We start from the raw sequence: 23,123 nt of genomic DNA, 5'->3' as shown, positions 1-23,123 counted from the left end.
AAAAAGAGTCCTCTCACATGTGAAAATTCTAGTCCCCAAAAATCGTTTTGCAGCAATAGAGCCAGTCTGACACTTTAGGTAGGCTTTCCCAAACAACGCAGATATGTCATATGGTCCTAAGGGCCGGCTGCTGTGCCGCAACCATTGGCGAACATACTCAGCGTAATAGGTTTTTAGAGTGTCCATAAAGGTCTTATCAAGTGGCTGACTTTGTGAGAGGTGTGAGGCGGGATGCTCACGATTGTAACATTGTTCTCCCTTTCACGCTCTGTAACTTGAAGGTTTCTGGCATGACTGTTATGCCCATCAAGAATTAACAACACAGGAGATTCTTTTGAGGGATGTGCCTTAGAAATGAATTCGTCAAACCACTCGGAGAAAAGCTCATTTTGAACCCACCCTGAAGGATGGCATTTACCAATTGTTCCAAGTGGTGCTCCTTTCAGTAGAGAAACAGTCCAGTTCTTCCTGGGGAAGATCATCATTAGTGGTATGAAAGTACCAGCAGCACTCATACAGCATATGACAGTCACCAGGGATCCTCGCTCTGCTGATGTGAGGGCACCTACTTGACGTTTACCTTTCAGTCCTGTTACTTGTGGTGTTTTGCGCGGCGGAGAGCCCAGTCTCACAGTCTCGTTCACACTGTACACACCATCAGCACTATAGGAGTGTTTACTGTACTCGCTTCCAAAATGTCAAAAAACTTGTCCACAGCTTCTTTGTTGAACCCACTTGCTCTCGAGAATGAGGTCCCCATAGGTTTGTGGATTGTGAGTTTATTTCTGTGTCGTCTACGAAAAAGGCCAAACCAAGCTCTACCTGCAGCATTTGAAGTAAAAGGATAATTAATATTAAATCTTTCCGCTAGCTGATATGCCATTCTCTTGACATCTAATATGGTAAGGCCATAGAAGCGATTATTCATTTCAATGAGATACTGTACCAACTGTTCCACAATAGCATCAGGTAGTACAGACTTATGTCCAAGTCTCAAAGAAACACATTCTTCAGGTTACATATCACTATGCAAAAACCTCTAAAGTGTCGTCTGAGGTACACTGAAAGCCTTTACTGCTCTTCTTAACCTTCTTAACCCCATTTGCTTTTCCCTTAAGGCTATTATAGCCTTAATCATGTTTTCAGTATCCCACTTCTTCACAATAGTTCTTGGTTTCCGATCAGTTAGCTTTCGTGGCATCTAGAAACAGACGCAAAACGTGTTAGAAGTAAGGTATTTGATGTTGGTATTGTGGAAACGTTTCCACAATGGATCTTATGTATGCTTCCACATTACCTACACAATGGCCATTTTAAATTTCGGTAGATTACATTAAGCAGCTATCCATTTAAGGTTGACAAAGGACTGCTAAAACTTTCTATGCACCTCCATTTATAAGCTATCAGACGTAAAGAAAGATAACTACAAAGTATGTAGATAAATACACTCCTGGAAATGGAAAAAAGAACACATTGACAGCGGTGTGTCAGACCCACCATACTTGCTCCGGACACTGCGAGAGGGCTGTACAAGCAATGATCACACGCACGGCACAGCGGACACACCAGGAACCGCGGTGTTGGCCGTCGAATGGCGCTAGCTGCGCAGCATTTGTGCACCGCCGCCGTCAGTGTCAGCCAGTTTGCCGTGGCATACGGAGCTCCATCGCAGTCTTTAACACTGGTAGCATGCCGCGACAGCGTGGACGTGAACCGTATGTGCAGTTGACGGACTTTGAGCGAGGGCGTATAATGGGCATGCGGGAGGGCGGGTGGACGTACCGCCGAATTGCTCAACACGTGGGGCGTGAGGTCTCCACAGTACATCGATGTTGTCGCCAGTGGTCGGCGGAAGGTGCACGTGCCCGTCGGCCTGGGACCGGACCGCAGCGACGCACGGATGCACGCCAAGACCGTAGGATCCAACGCAGTGCCGTAGGGGACCGCACCGCCACTTCCCAGCAAATTAGGGACACTGTTGCTCCTGGGGTATCGGCGAGGACCATTCGCAATGAAGCTGGGCTACGGTCCCGCACACCGTTAGGCCGTCTTCCGCTCACGCCCCAACATCGTGCAGCCCGCCTCCAGTGGTGTCGCGACAGGCGTGAATGGAGGGACGAATGGAGACGTGTCGTCTTCAGCGATGAGAGTCGCTTCTGCCTTGGTGCCAATGATGGTCGTATGCGTGTTTGGCGCCGTGCAGGTGAGCGCCACAATCAGGACTGCATACGACCGAGGCACACAGGGCCAACACCCGGCATCATGGTGTGGGGAGCGATCTCCTACACTGGCCGTACACCACTGGTGATCGTCGAGGGGACACTGAATAGTGCACGGTACATCCAAACCGTCATCGAACCCATCGTTCTACCATTCCTAGACCGGCAAGGGAACTTGCTGTTCCAACAGGACAATGCACGTCCGCATGTATCCCGTGCCACCCAACGTGCTCTAGAAGGTGTAAGTCAACTACCCTGGCCAGCAAGATCTCCGGATCTGTCCCCCATTGAGCATGTTTGGGACTGGATGAAGCGTCGTCTCACGCGGTCTGCACGTCCAGCACGAACGCTGGTCCAACTGAGACGCCAGGTGGAAATGGCATGGCAAGCCGTTCCACAGGACTACATCCAGCATCTCTACGATCGTCTCCATGGGAGAATAGCAGCCTGCATTGCTGCGAAAGGTGGATATACACTGTACTAGTGCCGACATTGTGCATGCTCTGTTGCCTGTGTCTATGTGCCTGTGGTTCTGTCAGTGTGATCATGTGATGTATCTGACCCCAGGAATGTGTCAATAAAGTTTCCCCTTCCTGGGACAATGAATTCACGGTGTTCTTATTTCAGTTTCCAGGAGTGTATGATACGACAACTTACCTCGAAAAAGGTTTAGAAAATGCGCGAACGTAAATTGCATCACTGTCACGGCGTCTGTTGCTCAAGTGACTGCTAACCCTCTACCGTGGCAAATAGGAACTTCAGCATCAATCTGTGGCTGCCCCACTACAGTGCAGCACTCTGCAGGCCAGATGCTAGACGTTTCCACATTACCCACACGCTTTCACATTTACACCCATACCTCTACAACATCATAGGAAATGAATTTTTTAACTTTGTGAATCCATGGCATCAAGAGTCTACTCACCTTTTCCCCATTAAGAATTAGTTTATTCATTAGTCAGTCTGTACCTCAACACAGTACTTACTAAATAACCATTATCCAGTACCAAATATATGTTCGCCTTGTGAGAATATCCTGATGCTATCTACTGCCTTGTTCAGTATTGATCAGCATACACATTTTCAAATGCGACCTCTGGATAGCGATGATCGAATGTCCAAGCTACACCACAATTTGTAACTCTTCTTCTCATAGGAGTGTGTAAGCAACACACCGTCATGATACAGTCGAGTTGACAACAAACGATCAGCGGCATTAACAGATCATTGATCTGTGGGAAGTACTACAGACAGTTGGTTCCTGACCACACACACACATGTTGGCATGCAACTGATGCTATGGTAAAGGCGAGTCACTTCACTGGGCAGGTGAGGTGTCACCTAACGTCATTGACACCCCTCTCCTAACCACTCCTTGGATAACGGGAGGGTGATTTAACATCTACCCACCGCTACAGCTGCACAACACCTACACTGTGAGCAAAAACTACAGAGAGATATGACGAACTGATACATGGCCCTTCCACTGTACATTGTACGTCAATGAGAACCTACACTGTACTACTGTGTCAAAGTAAACCCCACAGGGCTCGTGTGGAAACACTTAGTAATGCCAGTCTCACATCACGTTCATCCCGTGTTATTTCTATGGACCATTATGTCTACATCTACATCTACATTGATACTCCGCAAGCCACCCAACGGTGTGTGGCGGAGGGCACTTTACGTGCCACTGTCATTACCTCCCTTTCCTGTTCCAGTCGCGTATGGTTCGCGGGAAGAACGACTGTATGAAAGCCTCCGTGCGCGCTCTAATCTCTCTAATTTTACATTCGTGATCTCCTCGGGAGGTATAAGTAGGGGGAAGCAATATATTCGATACCTCATCCAGAAACGCACCCTCTCGAAACCTGGCGAGCAAGCTACACCGCGATGCAGAGCGCCTCTCTTGCAGAGTCTGCCACTTGAGTTTATTAAACATCTCCGTAACGCTATCACGGTTACCAAATAACCCTGTGACGAAACGCGCCGCTCTTCTTTGGATCTTCTCTATCTCCTCCGTCAGACCGATCTGGTACGGATCCCACACTGATGAGCAATACTCAAGTATAGGTCGAACGAGTGTTTTGTAAGCCACCTCCTTTGTTGATGGACTACATTTTCTAAGCACTCTCCCAATGAATCTCAACCTGGTACCCGCCTTACCAACAATTAATTTTATATGATCATTCCACTTCAAATCGTTCCGCACGCATACTCCCAGATATTTTACAGAAGTAACTGCTACCAGTGTTTGTTCCGCTATCATATAATCATACAATAAAGGATCCTTCTTTCTATGTATTCGCAATACATTACATTTGTCTATGTTAAGGGTCAGTTGCCACTCCCTGCACCAAGTGCCTATCCGCTGCAGATCTTCCTGCATTTCGCTACAATTTTCTAATGCTGCAACTTCTCTGTATACTACAGCATCATCCGCGAAAAGCCGCATGGAACTTCCGACACTATCTACTAAGTCATTTATATATATTGTGAAAAGCAATGGTCCCATAACACTCCCCTGTGGCACGCCAGAGGTTACTTTAACGTCTGTAGACGTCTCTCAATTGATAACAACATGCTGTGTTCTGTTTGCTAAAAACTATTCAATCCAGCCACACAGCTGGTCTGATATTCCGTAGGCTCTTACTTTGTTTATCAGGCGACAGTACGGAACTGTATCGAACGCCTTCCGGAAGTCAAGAAAAATAGCATCTACCTGGGAGCCTGTATCTAATATTTTCTATGTTCTATTGTTTTATCATGTATCCTACTCTATACGGTAAACATATCAGTTATGTACAATTCGTATCTTTCGTATGTCCTGACAATTAATTTTGAATTACCAAATTATACACACGTTCATTTTTAAGGATTCAACTACTTTAATAAGTTGAAGTAGTCTTAATTGTGTGACAAGATTAGAATTACATTTGGCATGAAATTAATGCTTTTCATGTATACAAAAATACGATTAGTCATAAGCGGATATCTGGAATTACATATTTTATTGTTACAATTTTGAACATGGCCGATAATGCAGCAACCGTAGACGAAATATATAATATTACTTGAAAATACAGCTCATTGGTTGCACAGGTAAAAAATTTTCAACTTTACCTAGGTTTCAACTGCTCTAAGGCAGCCTTCATCAAAGGCAAAACAATTTTTTACGTTACATAGAGTAAATAGTTATGAAGTGGTTTAGAGCAACTGTGCTCACGTTAAAGATAAAAATGTATTTGTACATTATAAAATTTTCCTAGGAATGCACAACGTGATTAAGACCCTTAGCGGCGCGTCTTAATCAAGTTGTGCATTCCTAGGAAAATTTTATAATGTACAAATATATTTTTATCTTTAATGTGAGCACTGTTGCTCTAAATCATTTCATAACTATTTACTCTATGTAATGTAAAAATTTTTTTACTTCTGATGAAGGCTGCCTTAGAGCAGTTGAAACCTAAGTAAAGTTGAAAATTTTTTACCTGTGCAACCGAAGAGCTGTATTTTCAAGTAATATTATATATTTTATTGTGTTTGTGTCAATGTTACCTAACTTGTTTTATGCATCATTGTGTGCAACCGTACTATATTTTCACACATTTCTCTTTCTGAACTTATCAATGACTACATCTTTAGGATATCCAAGTGTTCTTCTAAAATTGTAATCATATCGATAGTTGAACATATATCTGTAGTCGTCATGAACGTTTCATATACTCTTGAATAAATATGTAAATATTCTATTAAGGTATTTGTTATGAGAGGACCATCTATTGCTAGATATTTTCCTGTCATGTAATGATTGGACATGAAACACACTCGATGAAAAGAAAAGTAACAGAGATAAATTTATAATGTCATTTTGAATCTACTCTTGGTTTCGTTTACATCAGCTGGTAACAGAGCCTTCATTCAGATTCATACATATATTAATTTATCAACTATTTGCCTTAGCATTCAAGCCAGCGCTAAGTAAGGATGTGGTGGCTTGTTACTCGTTGTATCCTATTGACAGTTATGAACGTTGAGTGTCACCTGGACAAACCTGACTTTCTCTCTGAATCCAGCTCGTTGTGGATGGAAAATTTTAGTTGTTGCCGACACTCTCCCTGTCCTAAGAGGTGTGTTATAACAAAAAAAATGATTAAAGGAAGTAATGAAGGGAAATTGATTGGTACTTGTCATTTCGCTTGCAGTGAAAAGAGAATATTACTACAACTGCATTATTATGAAATGTTCTGTATGTACGAAATTGTACTATTTTTCATTCACTTTACCTTGCGTCGTTATTTTTTTGTGTCCATCACAGTATATATTTTAACTGTATTTCTCATCTTCTGAAAGCTTCTCCTTCTATTAATTTCACGAAAATATGACCGTTAACTTCTTTTCCTTCAATTGTAGATGCAGGCAGCCGACTCCAGGGAACACCAGTGTCTCTCAAGATGATATAAAATATGAAAGAATTCTTCTTAAATTGGTTCCATTTCATTTTAATAAAAATAGTTAATACGGTTATGAAGTCCTCTCTTATTCCGAAACACAACACTCGAAGTCCATTATACTCTGAGCAGTACAGCTTAACAAAACTTCTGAATACGAGAGAGTGAAACAAAACCATGTAAAGAAAAAGTGAATGGTGTTTTATATTCATTTTTCTACGCTTTACTGCGCATTCATAACTAATGTCTTTGCCGACTCTTATAGTCGGTCTTTGATTCTGTCGTTATCGCTGTTTCATTTTTTAATAAATTTTAACTTTACAATATCCGGGGGTCTTTCACCATATACCTACACAATTGCCCCCACACTGTACGTTGACATGGAATGGAGACGTACAGTGCTTTTGTATGTGCGTAACTTATATTTACATTTGCCGGCAGGGATCGATCCCTTTTATTTGTCGGCTTCTCTTTTATTTAAGTCAGCTTATTTTATGTATGTTAGAATTCTACAACAAATAAAAAGACTGTATACATAATATAGTACTTCACTACATATTTGAATTTAGCGCTCTGACAATAATGTTCAGTGTGCTTCGGCTTCGTTGCCGGGTTTTGCGCCTGCACACTAGTATGTTGGCCGGCTACGCATGAGCTTCTAACGGTCAACATGCTAGTTGCCACCATCGTACGTGCGTGCACTCGTTTCTTAATGTTAATTTCGCATTGGTGTCACACTTTCACCTGATTATTACATATTAATGAATTGCCATGGCGTTTGTCTCCATTCTAGAAGCAGTGTATGTGCTTGTTGTTCAAAATCCGACGCTGTGGCAGATGATCTCAATTCTTACGGCCCAGGCATCATTGTCACCCGTCGTACTCGCATTTTCAGCGGAGAGAACCCTGGCCAACAGCATCCGTCGACGGGGTAAGTACAGGCTCGAACAACTAGAGTTCACTTATTAATGTATAAGACGATGTGAGACAAAATACTGTCCACTTTGTTGAAAGATTCATATTGCCGTCCAAAACACTGTATAAACTGCTTGTCTTTAAAGATCACTCCTTTACATAGAGTTTGGTTTTCAATGAAAATTCTTACAAGTATTGAGTTACAACAATGTATAACATAATAGCTTATACCTATGGCTGACATTCCATCCATCGCTTGCACTACGAACGTAAATTTCTTGAGTTTTAAAATGTCTTAAATTTTTCATTAACTGGTTTCGGTTACTACAGTTTGTTTGTTAGTTTCAAATTATCCTCGTCCACATGACAATATAAATTAATTCAAATGTTCAAATGTGTGTGAATTCCTGAGGGGCCAGACTGCTGAGGTTATCAGTCTCTAGACTTACACACTACTTGTAACTAACTTACACTAACTTACGCTAAGAACAACACACAAAAACCCATGTCCGAGAGATGACTCGAAGCTCCGGCGAAAGGGGCCGCGAAATTCGTGACATGGCATCTCTAATCGTGCGGCTACTCCGCGCAGCAAATTAATTACATAACACATTATTGTGGTACAATACATGCACATGATACATTTATATTTCATTCTCTAGACATGCTTTTATCACTTATGGGAGTCCATTACTTCATTAGGTAGAGGAGGGAAAAAAAACATTCAAAATAGGGTAAACATTACACACTGCAGGCCTACCTACGCTTGGCAGCACCTCCTTTGTTTGGGAGGGAAAAAAGGAAATACTCATCTACTAGTTCAAGGATTGATTATGGAATGCTACTCGTACAATCATGGACTAGTTGCCAAGGAACTGTGATTTCATGGAAACCATGTATACAGACTAATCATTCATGTACTATCATGTTGTTTCTTCATTCGATAGTGCTGTTTACTCCAATTTACGTATAGCTTAGTGTTAATTATGAAGGAGTTTCGACTACTATAGACTTATCTTTCTCCAATTCATGGAAATTTCATTTTTTTTAATCACATGCTTAAATTTTTATGTGTACTTTTCAGCGAATAGGTACGGGTAAATATCACGGAGCTATACTGCGACGATGCATATTTTCATTTTTCACTTGTCTTATGACTTTTGTATAAATATCCTTACAACTAAATTGTTTACTCGATGTGCGGCCCTTTTCTTCATTTGGTACCTGCTACTCTCGACGCCCGTAATTCTCTTTTTCTGCGCAGTGAAGATGCACTGGTCGCTGAAATAAAAAATACTTAAAACGAATTGCAATACGTAGCTCGGTGGCCACTGATACATTTGGTCATTACATACGTCAGCATATATTTCAATAATTTGTTTAAATTCATAGACATTCGTTTATTCTTTACCCTTTATCATCATTTACCCCGCGAAGAGAATTTTTTGACATTTCCTTGCGATATTTCATCGTTTCTTCTTAGCTTACACGTTTCGTACATTTCTTCGTAATGCTTCCTTTTCATTGTAAATATGTTGCATATAGCTTTGTATTTAATTAAATCTCTGTGTACATATATCAATAGGTTCCTTAGTTCTTAGACAGTAGATGTAATTGCTTAGTATTTCCGTTTCCTCTGTATTTAAGTTAGGTACTTGTGCATAACGGATTCCTATTTGGTTGCGCCTTCTGCCAGTCCGTTGCGCGTGTTCACTGGTCAATGCCTCCTGTCCTATTACTGACGACATTGCGTCTGGTTGAGCCCGCACAGCTGAGCCACAAGCTAATTCTGTTTATACTTTCGCTTCGCGTGAAGCGATGTATTATTTCTCATTCCTGTTGATTTTATGTTTATGTGTACAAACCAAAATAATTACTTACACCTGTACACATTACTTTATCCTAAAATACACTCCAGAAAAAAATTACGCTTAGAGTTATGTACAATTATCTTGTGATAGGAAGAAAAGTGCTACCTTGATTTATCATTCTATAAAAGCTTTATCTTTGTGACGGTGGATACTCGTGTCTCTCCCTGTTTTCTCATAGACTAATCTGTACGTTCCAGGGTAAGGTATTTTAGAAATTATATATGGTCCTGAATAGATTAATTGCCACTTCTTATTCAGCTTGCCCATTTTGGTTGACTTAGGGTGCGTCCGTAAGAGGACTCGTAGTCCTTCAAAAACTTGTATAAGACGTTTCAGTTTCTTGTTACAAATTTTCTTTCTATACTGGGCCCTGTTTTCGAGTATAATCATAGCTTGTTTGATTTTGTCTTCTAGTGTCATATCTGCAATGGATACTTCTGAAATTGGCAACTCCCACTCATTCGTTTGTTTTGTCCGGAACATTAATTCGTTAGGTGTGAAACCTGTTGAAGAACGTGGAAGGCTGTTGACAACTTCAATGAAAGGAGTTACGTGTTCTACCCATCGGGTGTGTTTCTTAGGGGTGTATGTCCTAATAAACTGGTTACATTCTTTAAAGACTCTTCCTGCAGGAGTTGCTTCCTGGTGAAAAAACCTTACTAATACATTTTTTTTGCACTATGAGGTCATAAATTGTTTCCACTTTTGCCCAACGAAATATGAAGCATTATCAGTTAGCATTAAACTTGGTTTACCTATTTTTCTAGTTCCTCATGCAACCGTCGAACTCCATGCGCGTTACCGTTGGCTAGTCCATAAACAAAAACCATGTCTCGATGTTCTTCAAATACTGTGCCGACATGCTTACTGCATAATTAAATCGCAGGTGACGTGTGTGTGGTCCGAAGCGAAGCTTACGTGTGAATTTCTCTGACGTGAGGTGGAGACAAACAGCAGGACCTATTCGACACGTGTACGTATCACGTTGGGGCCGTGACGGGGCGAGGGACGTTTGTATGTGTGAACCGACAACCACACTTCTGCCCAGCAAACCAAAAACGGCAGCAGGGCAATCCCACGGCCAATAGGTGCACGTGGTGCCAAATTTCCATAGTTTAAAAATGCTGCGTTGTCCACCTAAACAACATTAGTAAAATTTGGTTCCAGGGTTGAAATTTCGTGACACAATTTTTCCTCCACCCTGTATATTGAGTAAAGAGATAGATGCCAAAAGAGCAGTAAGACAGCTGCAGATCTAACTACCGTCAATGTGTTCCGGAGACACTGGTAGACACATACAACATATGGGATGACAAGATGTGTTTGGCAAATGCCCACTATTACTTAGACGGCATAGCCAAACAATGATTCGAGAGGGACTAATCTCAATAGTTGGGACAAATTTCAGGCTGAGCTGTAGAAAATGTTTGGCGACAATCGGCTGAAAGTCTGCTTAGAGAAAAAAAACGACTGAAAAACGTGGCGCAATGTCATAGGAAACCACACAGTCATACACTCCTGGAAATGGAAAAAAGAACACATTGACAGCGGTGTGTCAGACCCACCATACTTGCTCCGGACACTGCGAGAGGGCTGTACAAGCAATGATCACACGCACGGCACAGCGGACACACCAGGAACCGCGGTGTTGGCCGTCGAATGGCGCTAGCTGCGCAGCATTTGTGCACCGCCGCCGTCAGTGTCAGCCAGTTTGCCGTGGCATACGGAGCTCCATCGCAGTCTTTAACACTGGTAGCATGCCGCGACAGCGTGGACGTGAACCGTATGTGCAGTTGACGGACTTTGAGCGAGGGCGTATAGTGGGCATGCGGGAGGCCGGGTGGACGTACCGCCGAATTGCTCAACACGTGGGGCGTGAGGTCTCCACAGTACATCGATGTTGTCGCCAGTGGTCGGCGGAAGGTGCACGTGCCCGTCGACCTGGGACCGGACCGCAGCGACGCACGGATGCACGCCAAGACCGTAGGATCCTACGCAGTGCCGTGGGGACCGAATCGCCACTTCCCAGCAAATTAGGGACACTGTTGCTCCTGGGGTATCGGCGAGGACCATTCGCAACCGTCTCCATGAAGCTGGGCTACGGTCCCGCACACCGTTAGGCCGTCTTCCGCTCACGCCCCAACATCGTGCAGCCCGCCTCCAGTGGTGTCGCGACAGGCGTGAATGGAGGGACGAATGGAGACGTATCGTCTTCAGCGATGAGAGTCGCTTCTGCCTTGGTGCCAATGATGGTCGTATGCGTGTTTGGCGCCGTGCAGGTGAGCGCCACAATCAGGACTGCATACGACCGAGGCACACAGGGCCAACACCCGGCATCATGGTGTGGGGAGCGATCTCCTACACTGGCCGTACACCACTGGTGATCGTCGAGGGGACACTGAATAGTGCACGGTACATCCAAACCGTCATCGAACCCATCGTTCTACCATTCCTAGACCGGCAAGGGAACTTGCTGTTCCAACAGGACAATGCACGTCCGCATGTATCCCGTGCCACCCAACGTGCTCTAGAAGGTGTAAGTCAACTACCCTGGCCAGCAAGATCTCCGGATCTGTCCCCCATTGAGCATGTTTGGGACTGGATGAAGCGTCGTCTCACGCGGTCTGCACGTCCAGCACGAACGCTGGTCCAACTGAGGCGCCAGGTGGAAATGGCATGGCAAGCCGTTCCACAGGACTACATCCAGCATCTCTACGATCGTCTCCATGGGAGAATAGCAGCCTGCATTGCTGCGAAAGGTGGATATACACTGTACTAGTGCCGACATTGTGCATGCTCTGTTGCCTGTGTCTATGTGCCTGTGGTTCTGTCAGTGTGATCATGTGATGTATCTGACCCCAGGAATGTGTCAATAAAGTTTCCCCTTCCTGGGACAATGAATTCACGGTGTTCTTATTTCAATTTCCAGGAGTGTATATACTGAATTGTTCAGCCCTAAGCAACATCGTATCACAGAAGCTGACAAAATCTCCATCTCTGAAAGTTTGTTACATTATGAGAAGTGGCAGTTTTCTTTGTGACATTTGCGACAGTAGTTAAAATTAAAATTTAAAACAGTCTTGATCGCAATCTTGTTAAAATATTTTTTTTATTGGAGTGAGTGACCTGTTTCGACTCTATGAAAGAGTCATCTTCAGACTCTGTAAAGATATATTGACAAAATAGTATAGCGAATATAATAAGCACACGAAAAAATATATAAAAATAAGATAAATAGTAATATATTATACCCAGAGCGGTGTATGGACACTGCCAGAGGAGTTCGTCGACTCTCGACGCTTGTGTAACTGCTGACTGTGCATGGTGGGAACGGGTATTAATAGGGCTTGTCACACCCACCGTTCTGACAAGGGAACCTCCCCTCAGATTTAGTTACAAGTTGGCACAGTGGATAGGCCTTGAGAAACTAAACACAGATCAATCGAGAAAACAGAAAAAAGTTGTGTGGAACTATGAAAAAAATAAACAAAATATACAAACTGAGTAGTCCATGTGCAAGATAGGCAACATCAAGGATACTATGGTCTCAGTAGGGCCGTGGTTCCGTGGTTAGCGTGAGCAGCTGCGGAACGAAAGGTCCTTGGTTCATGTCTTCCCTCGAGTGAGAATTTTTACTTTCTTTATTTTCGCAAAGTTATGATCTGTCCGTTCGTTCATTGAAGTCTCTGTTCACTGTAATAAGTTTAGTGTCCGTGTTTTGCGACCGCACCGCAAAACTGCGCGATTAGTAGACGAAAGGACGTGCCTCTTCAATGGTAACCGAAAACATTTGATCGCAAGGTCATAGGTCAACCGATTCCTCCACAGGAAAACACCTCTGGTATATTCTATACGACACTGGTGACGGCATGTGCGTCACATGACAGGAATATGTTGTCGACCCACCTAACTTGTACACTTGGCGAATGGGTGAAGAGATTCTTCTGCCTTGCCCGATTTAGGTTTCCTTGTGGATGTCATAATCACTCCCAAAAAAGTGATGAAAATGTTGTGACTTGGCAAGACAGCCAAGCCACTATGATTGGTAGCCGAAAGGCACGCGTTAACCTCACGCAGGCTGGCGTGAGATCTGGAACATTTAAGGAAGTTAGGCTTTAGCAAAAAGGGTCTTAGCTGTTGGAATACTTAACTTTAATCCATAATTGGTGAACATCGGTCTGACGGTACATGCATCACAAGATAAATAGCAAATGATAATGGCGCCTTGCTAGGTCGTAGCAAATGACGTAGCTGAAGGCTATGCTAACTATCGTCTCGGCAAATGAGAGCGTAATTTGTCAGTGAACCATCTCTAGCAAAGTCAGCTGTCCAACTGGGGCGAGTGCTAGGAAGTGGCTCTAGACCTGCCGTGTGGCGGCGCTCGGTCTGCAATCACTGACACTGGCGACACGCGGGTCCGACGTATACTACCGGACCGCGGCCGATTTAAAGGCTACCACCTAGCAAGTGTGGTGTCTGGCGGTGACACCACAGAAAACATAAGAGTTTGTCATATAAACTGCAAAAAATAAATACAACAGTTTCACAGTCGCACAGTTTTCCCTGTGCTCTGTCAAATCATATGTTTTTAACGTTTTCAAATCCTGCATATGTCCAAGCAAATCTGAACATGTCCTGGAATTTTGGAGAGCGAAGTTGATTATGTATGAGTACCTGAACTTTGATAATTGTCCCAAAATAAAAAATAAAACTTTTCACTCGGGGGAAGACTTGAACCAAGGACCTTTCGTTCCACAGCTGCTCACGCTAACCACGGGACCACGGCGCTACTGAACCCACAACATTCTTGTTGTTGCTTATCTTTCGCATGGACTACTCAGTTTGAATATTTTGCTTATTTTTTTCATAGTTCCACACAACTTCTTCCTGTTTTCTCGATTGATCTGTGTTCAGTTTTTCAAGGCCTATCCACTGTGCTAACTTATAACTAAATCTGAGGGGGGTGCGATGGGGAGGTTCCCTTGTGAGTACGACATCATAAGTGGCCGATCAGAAAACACGTTCATGATTAGATAACTTAATATATAACTGCGAAGGAACAGTTACAGTTGGAATACATCGTAATGTCAATTATTGATCATTATTCGTCTGTGAATATAAATTATACTATTACAATGGTACATTGGTATGAAATAAGGCTTAGAGTATGCTGCCCTCTAGACTCAGAACTTGAAAACCAGCACCAAAGATTGTCGTTGCCCCAGCGTTTACGTCGATAATCGAGGGTTACCATGGAAATGGCGTCATCTTCCGCTGTGGACGTATAGTGGTTCTGTCAGAGATTATACTAGGGGGAGATACGTCATATGTTACGGTTATGTGATGATATCAAAATGCGGTTAATTTTGCTCTCTTCTGATGTCAGCGCCATGGAAAATAACTGTTCAGGCGTCTCGGAGTGAACCAAAGCGATGTTGTTCGGACATGGAGGAAATACAGACAGACGGGAACTGTCGATGCCATGCCTCGCTCAGACCGTCGAAGGGCTACTATTGGAGTGGATGGCTCGGAGGAACCCTGACAGCAACACCACCATGTTGAATAACGCTTTTCGTGCAGCCACAGGACGTCGTGTTACGACTCAAACTGTGCGCAATAGGCTGCATGATGCGCAACTTGACGCCCGACGTCCATGGCGAAGTCAATCTTTGCATTCACGACACCATGCAGCGCGGTACAGATGGGCCCAACAACATGCCGAATGGACCGCTCAGGATTGATATCACGCTCTCTTCACCGATGAGTGTCGCATTGCCTTCAACAGACAATCGTCGGAGACGTGTTTGGAGGCAACCCGGTTAGGCTGAACGCCTTAGATACACTGTCCAGCGATTGCAGCAAAGTGAAGGTTCCCTGCTGTTTTGGGGTGGCATTATGTGGGGCCGACGTAAGCCGCTGGTGGTCATGATAGGCGCCGTAACGGCTGTACGATAAATGAATGACATCCTCCGACCGATAGTGTAAGCATATCAGCAGCATATTGGCGAGGCATTCGTCTTCATGGAAAACAATTTGCGCACCCATCGTGCACATCTTGTGAATTACTTCCTTCAGGATAACGACATCGCTCGACTAGAGGGGCTAGCATGTCCTCGGAAGGTGAATCCTGTCGAACATACCTGGGATAGACTGAACAGGGCTGTTTATGGACGACGTGACCCACCAGCCACTCTGAGGAAACTACACCGAATCGCTGTTGAGGAGTAGGACAACCTGGACCATTGGTGCCTTGATGAACTTGTGGACAGTATGCCACGAAGAATACAGGCATGAATCACGGCAAGAGGACGTGATACTGGGTATTAGAGGTACCGGTGTGTACAGCAATCTGGACCACCACCTCTGAATATCTCGCTGTATGGTCGTACAACATGCAATGTGTGGTTTTCATGAGGAATAAAAAGGGCGGAAATGATTTATATGTTGATCTATATTCCAATTTTCTGTACAGGTTCCGGAACTCTCGGAACCGAAGTGGTGGTGCAAAACATTTTTTGATGTGTGTATAAAAACAGACACTCCGGATTGTAAAGTTTCTGTTGTTGTCAAGCAGCCAGTCCACGTGGTCAAGATTGTGGTGTCGAGCGCTGACTGAAGTAGATGTGTGTAGCTGGTATGGAGGCCTGTTTTCGGAGTGCAGTTGTTGCACCATGGTACATATTAAAGAACCGTTTTTCAGTGAACTACAATAGAATTGCATCAGCCTCTTTATCCATTGCTGCACAGGTAAGCCAAGTGATTATTAGGGACAGAATTAAATATTATTTCATGCACTAAGTGCCCACTGATTGTCTATTTAGATTACATTCAATGAAAAAATAATTGGAATAAGTGCTGTGGCTGCGTAAGTATTTTGCATTGGCAATCTAAATATTTGTATTACGTATAAATTTTATACAGTAAAATAGGTATCGTATGTAATATGAAGATGTATTGTGTTCATAAGTACTGCATGTAATGTAGGTAATAATGCACGTAGCTAGGTTAATCATAGAAGCTTCATATGCAGTACAAGTAATGGTTATGTGCAGCCACCGAGCGAGGTGGCGCAGTGGTTAGCACACTGGACTCGCATTCGGGAGGACGACGGTTCAATCCCGTCTCTGGCCATCCTGATTTACGTTTTCCGTGATTTCCCTAAATCACTTCAGGCAAATGCCGGGCTGGTTCCTTTGAAAGGGCACGTCCGATTTCCTTCTTCATCCTTCCCTCACCCGAGCTTGCGCTCCGTCTCTAATGGCCTCGTTGTTGACGGGACGTTAAACACTAATCTCCTCCTCCTCCTCCTCCATGTGCAGCCACTAAGGTGCATAAAAGTACGTCGAGTACACAGTCAAGCTGAAGTCTAAAGGCTTCACTGAGGTACAAAACAAAAATTCTCTTCCGGAAAGTAGGAACAGCTGAAAAGTTACAATGGATATTACAGTCTGTTTTCAAAAGCTACACTTGGCTACATTAGCAGAAAACGATATTACGGGAGGCATTTGAATTCTCGTGTACTCCGTCGTGGCAAGCAAGCGGTTGGTCGGTTGGTCCGTGACTGTCCCTTGGTTGGGTTCGCACGAATGAAGTGTAGTTGGACTCGCCACCTGTCTCGCCTAAGTGAACGAGGGCAGACCGATCCACTGGAGACTCCTGAATGAAGTTCTCTTAATTATCCTTTTGACAGTGTTAATGTAGTTGTAATTTAGCTGTATTTTATATTTCTAATTTGGTAAAGTTAGTTATGGGCCTTCAGCCCTGGAAAAATGTTCTCAGAGTTTCCTTAAGGTCCAAACATTATCGGCTTCTGCTCTTGGAAGGTTATTGTAATTTCCTATGAAAGATTTTACAAGTTGTGGGCCTTCCGCCGCTGGTGTTGCAAAAGGAATTTTTTTAACTTAATGTATTGTTTTACCGATTGTTGCAATACATATTTTCTTAATTTTCAGAATTAACCTTGCGGCCTTCAGCCATCTTATTGCGTTTCTCTTTCTGTGCACCTTGTGGGGATATCAGCCCAATTACAATCTTAAAACATTGTTGCCCTCTGTCTTCGTTAATCATCATAGTATATTTGGAATTTTGAAGATTTAATCCGGCGGCCTTCAGCCGCTCCGCATGCTGATCTCATATATGTATACGATTTATCTTATTCGTAAATTTAGCTGTGCGCCATGTCCTTTTAAAATTGAACTTATTCTAAAGCATCTGTTTAGAGGCCTTCAGCCGCGAAGCGAGTTTAATTCGTTCAAAGGTGTATTTGTGAACTAAATGATAATAAATTACAATTGTGAAATGAATCCGACTGCAACTCACTTGGCCCTTTCCACAATCCTAATTATCTGTTAGGCCTGCGTGATTTAGCGGGCGTTTCACCAACGCTTAATTCATAGGAGTTTTCAGCTTGACAGTGCAGAAGCTCATTACTTCACTGTGCTCCCTGAGTCTGCCCTTAACCCACAAGTATGTACCATCCAGATATATGATTCAACCAATAGTGTGTCCTCCATAAAGAAAGTGTGCTGTATGTCACATTTGTCGCCAATTTAACATTTACATCTACCAGTGCATTACGTTGTACTAGATATTCTCTCCTTCATTTAATAAGACAATTTACATATTTTTGAAAGACCTTTATTATTTTACTGACAGCATGTTGGTAATAGTTGTAAGTCATTCAGCTTGTTTCTTTGCTCAAAATGTCCTATTTGTTATCATTGTTCTTCATAGAATGTAATTATTTTGTACTTATGAGAATGTATGCACTAAACAATTTTCTGTAGATTATTTACCGTTGGTCTGTTAAACTGCTCATAAACGTAACATTTTTAGTTACCTTTTCAGTTACTAATAACTTTATAGATATTTAGCTGTCCACATTACATTAATATCATTCATTAATTACTTTTCGTATGTTTACTGTTCCAGTAAACAATGATTTTTTATTCCGTTTTGTGATTTTGGTTCTTTTCTCACATATTCATATATATGTACTCTTAATATCATAATTTTGAAAGAATTTCTTAAATATTCCTTGCCGTATTCTTATTTGATATGGACGGGGGGAGGGGGGGGGGGGGGCGGCGTGATGAAAGCTTGTTAAATTTGAGAAGTGTCAGTTTTGTTTGTGCTATCTGCCACAGTAAACACTCTTCCTGAGTATGTGTAAAGGAGGCTATCTTGATCCAAGTTTCTACTGTTGTTAAGTAGTCAGTCCATGTGGTCAAAACTTTGCTGTCTTGTGTTGGCTAAAGTATATGTGTGTTGTTGGCCATGAGGCATGTTTTCAGAATGCAGTCGCTGCGGTTTCGTACATACTAAGGGAAGAAAGTATTTTAAAATGAAGATATTAAATTACTTTTATTAGTAAATATGATGGTCTGAATTATCCTTTGTGTGAATATAAAAGTGCTTTGGACGAAATCGTTACTGAAAGGTTCCAAGTGGCAGTTTAAATGGCACCTTGTAGAGTCAGACACGCTTGCAGGGTGTGACTTCTCTTGTTTGTATTCGTAAGTCTACAAATATTTTTACTTGTTGATTTGCACTTTCAGCCGTTAGCTATAATGTTCGTTGTCTTGCAATTACTTGTTTCTTATAGTACTGACGCAACAAGAGTTTTTTTTCTGGGGAAAATGCCGAGAGTAACCTCCAAAATTGTCAAGGAAAAGTCTAAAGTATCCGGGGAAAAAAAGGTGAATACAATGACAATAAAATTAGGTTTGCGTATGGCAGTCATACTATTTGAAAGTAGTTCACACAAAGGAAAATCTGATTCGCTAATACGAACTTTGCGAGCTCCCCTACAAAATTCCGAAATATAGTTATTTACGGCATGTTGCTAGGAAATCAGTGACACAGTAATCCGAGGTATCCATTAAAAGAAGCTTTGAATTTAAATGATAGATGCATAGTAGGAACTCAGTTTCTCGCAACTTTGGTTTTTTCAGCGTAATCTGCTTTTGTCTGAAACCATTTATCAGGGAGCACTGAAATTCTAACAGTTTTCTTTGGTCAAGCGCATGAAGTGACATTTTTAGTGTCTAGCTATATTATACAGAATCCTGTGACATTTTTTGTTTTAAAAACGGGTCACTATTCAAACATCTTTCGAAATTACAATTCTTATATACTAGCTTTAAAAAACTGGCATATTGTTAGCAAATGATGTAAATGTATGTGAAAAAATTTTCAGTCTTCTTCTGTCAATACTTCCTCTGAAGAGGGACATTGAAAACGGTCAATGTATCATGCCAGAGACACAAGGTACCTCCTCCCCTTAAAGAAGCATGTTCCAGCGAAATGCAGTTCCGTTGCAATCACCTGCTTATCCGTTGTCGAACACGTAAGCTAATATAAATATTCTCTGAGGCTCTTAAGAAACAGTGATTACCTATTCATATTCCATTCAGTAAAACAATAATTGGTTGGAAATAAATTATGATATTATTTAGTTCAGTGATCGTATAAGTATTTTGTATTAGAAAACTAAATATTGAGATAATGTATAAAGTTTATACAGTAATAAAATTATCACATGTAATAGATCGGATGCATTTTTTTCTGTCAGGTTATATAGGTAGCAACGCACAAAGGTAAGTTAAACATAGAAGCTTCATTTGCCGTACAAGCAGCTGTTACATACACACATTAGGTTGCATCAAATTATACCATGCATACAATCATGTTAAAGTGTAAAGGATTCACTTATCTGCAAAAGTAAAATCTCTCGTTTGGAATGGTAGCACAGATGAAAAGTTACACTCATTAGTAAAGTCTCTGTCGGAAAGTTACAGCGTGAGGAAAAGAATTGTGGGACGCATCTACCGAGCTCTTCTGCTAAGGGATGTTCCAGCAGCAGAAGAGTTAAGTAGTTACAGCGAATTGAGGAAATACAAAATATGATAATTGAACGAAGTGTGACCAAGTCCAGAGTGTGGTTGCTGCGCCAACTGTGGAAGACCACTATGAGCTTTTTTTCCTTACATGCTAAATATTAGAGAAAAAATGCGACAGTGAATGGTAGCAAGATATGTCGGACCGGTTGCGCAAGCCTTAGCAGCCATGAATTCCGACCTCAAACGTCAGGCGGCAATGGAAAATGTTGATGAAGAGGTCTATCGATCTTTGGTACCAATATAGTTGAACCCGTCACGATGAAGGGATTCAGTCAACTCTCAAACGATTACAGATTAGCCTACCGATAAAGGTATAACCAACTCTTACGTCAAGTACAGCACCCCCATAGAAAAATAGACATTTAGAGGACGGAGAAGACTTGTTTTCTTTGTTGGCATTTTTCACTTTAGGCACGCTGGATACATTGTATGCCGTTGCAGAGGGAAAAGGTGAGTGTGCGACCACTATGATGCCACAAGTTGTTAAACATTACAACAAATCATTTCACACCACTTGTAACGCCGGAAATGCATATCCTCCTATTTCCATCTACTGTACTATAATTTTTTTCCTTGTTTTGTTACCTCAAGATATTACATTTGTCTCTTTATATATTGTAATTGTTTTACTGTTTATATATATATTTATGCATTTATGTTGGTTTGTTTTGTGAATATTATTTGTATTTATACGCTGGGTCTGGCCTAGGGAAACTATGCTATCGAACCATTACATCGATAGGTCGTGTGGAGAACCAAAGTGTTTAGGATCTTGACTAGTGTTAACTCTGCCGAGTGGAGCGCGGGCAGAGGAGAGGAGAGTCTGTCTGGGGTGGTGCAGTGGAGCAGGTGTGTTGTGTGAAGCTCCCGCGAGTTGCCGCGCTTTCGGGGTTCGGCAGTATGTAATTGCGCTCGACTTGCGATGATAGTTTCTGACATGGTGTCGCGGACGGGAAGCATTAGCTGGCGCACATCAAGAGCCCGTTTCGTCTGGTGACCGTGTCGAGAAGAAGGCGCGCCAACATCCAGCTTCTGCAACAGCGACGGCCGACAATGAGTGACTGTCGCCACCTCCTCGATCGACGGCTTCAAACCTTCAATCAACCAACAAGGAAGACTGGAGGCACGTTAAGTTTTAGAACTGTATGGCAGACCTCAGCTTTTCAAACTTTTAAAATTGTTGCATCACAAAATTACAGCAACTTAGCAAGAACGTTTGTTGCTCATTGTCCCAATTTCAGTACAAGCAGGGTCCCTTCCTTTTCCGGAATGAACCCGAGTGTCGTTGAAATTCAAACGCCAGCATCATTCAATTCCACTGCTTTAATTTCAAAGTTCAGTTAAGGTATTCATAGCTGGCTACTATATTTAGATTACACAAGCACAAATTAAGAGTGCGAGTTTTGTTACCGTATTTTAGCTTACCTGTGACTGCAGCTCAGCTTGGTACGTACTAAATTTTACTATTGTTAATTGTTCACAATCATTTAATTCAAGTTCAAAGTTAAATCTCTTATTTCTAAATTGCGTAGATTCAAGTAGCTTTTGAAATGATTGTTGAGGTAGTCCAAGACTAACCGTATCTTACTGAATTTCGATGTGCTTCAGAAAGAAAGCTCACTATTAACTTCAGTCACTAAATTAACTTTCGATTTTCCGTTTTTATTAATTCTTTTGCTAATTTAAGTCAGAGTGTAGCGAAATTTATTACTTCTGACAAACTTTCAGTTTTCACACTACACGTGTCAACCTTCAGTTGCCACGCTTCTAGTGCTAATTATATGTGTAATAACCTTTCTTTTTCAGTTACTATAGTAATTGTCCTTAGGACTGGCGACCGTAATTTCCCCCAAATCTCAAATATCTAATTACTGCTTGTTAATTGTTAACTTTCTTTATTAACTTTACCCCTTTTCAAAATTAATTTCCACCAGTTTCATTAGCATTTTTCCTTTCATTTAGATGTAACCCTTTCCTCCCTCTTTACCGACAGATTAACTTCGGTGACGATTGCTTTTCCCAAATTTCCATTAGGTACACACGGTTTAATTTTTCACTGTCATTAAGGTCGATAAGTGAGGGGGAGGTTACACGTGGCGACCTGGTGACAGGACAATCTTCAGATTTGAGGTTTGCATTGTGCAAATCTCGTAACAAAGTACTGGTTACGAAATGGTCGATACTCAGCGAGAATATTAGTGTGAGGAATCCTAATTAGATTTGAGATTTGGCATTTATATTGAAAATTATTAAAATGAGTGAAGGCAACAATTGCCAAAATTTGATAGACTTGGATACGGAACAATCGGTCGAAAAGTGGGAAACGCGCACCGCGGTACCCATTGTTCAGGGGCAGGCGGCTAGCATGAAAGACGCGACCGCCGAAACGCAACAAAGAGCTGAAATGGAATTCCAAACTTTAGAAAATGTTTCGGAATCGGAAGCGAAAATCAAATCTGAATCCCTTGATGACGAATACGGGGGGACAATTAAAGAGGAAGCCGCTACGGAAGTAAAACCGGTAGCTTCCGGGAATTTAACTGATTTATTGAACGTTTTGATTAATGAAATCAAGAGTCAATCGGCAGAAATTAAAGCTCTGTCTGCCAAGCAAGAAGCTCAGGCCTGCAAGCAAGAAGCTCAGGCTGGCAAGCAAGAAGCTCAGTCTGAAAAAATTGAACGGAAGCTAGACAATCAGAACAAAACTATTAATGTTGTTAACAACAATGTTGGAGTTGTTAACACAAAAGTTGATAAAAGCAAAGA

General features: G+C 42.2%; 1 protein-coding gene across 2 annotated transcripts in view; it reads left to right on the top strand.

The window, feature by feature from the left end:
- Nucleotides 1-23,123, top strand: part of LOC124595152 — a 110,878-nt gene that overhangs the window by 24,273 nt on the left and 63,482 nt on the right. Inside the window, exon 2 of one of the 2 annotated variants that reach the window (XR_006978181.1) lies at nucleotides 6,633-6,750. Coding sequence is in view for 1 of the 2 variants with exons in the window: in XM_047133756.1 (XP_046989712.1) it covers nucleotides 7,464-7,601 (138 nt within the window). In the remaining variant the exon portion in view is untranslated. Of the gene's footprint in view, nucleotides 1-6,632; nucleotides 6,751-7,463; nucleotides 7,602-23,123 lie in introns of those variants that run through there. The other variant, XM_047133756.1, reaches the window with a different exon arrangement.

Source organism: Schistocerca americana, chromosome 2 (genome assembly GCF_021461395.2).
Source record: "Schistocerca americana isolate TAMUIC-IGC-003095 chromosome 2, iqSchAmer2.1, whole genome shotgun sequence".
Taxonomy (NCBI): domain Eukaryota; kingdom Metazoa; phylum Arthropoda; class Insecta; order Orthoptera; family Acrididae; genus Schistocerca; species Schistocerca americana.
The sequence above is the reverse complement of the archived record's forward strand: the minus strand, read 5'-3'. Positions and strand labels throughout refer to the sequence as shown.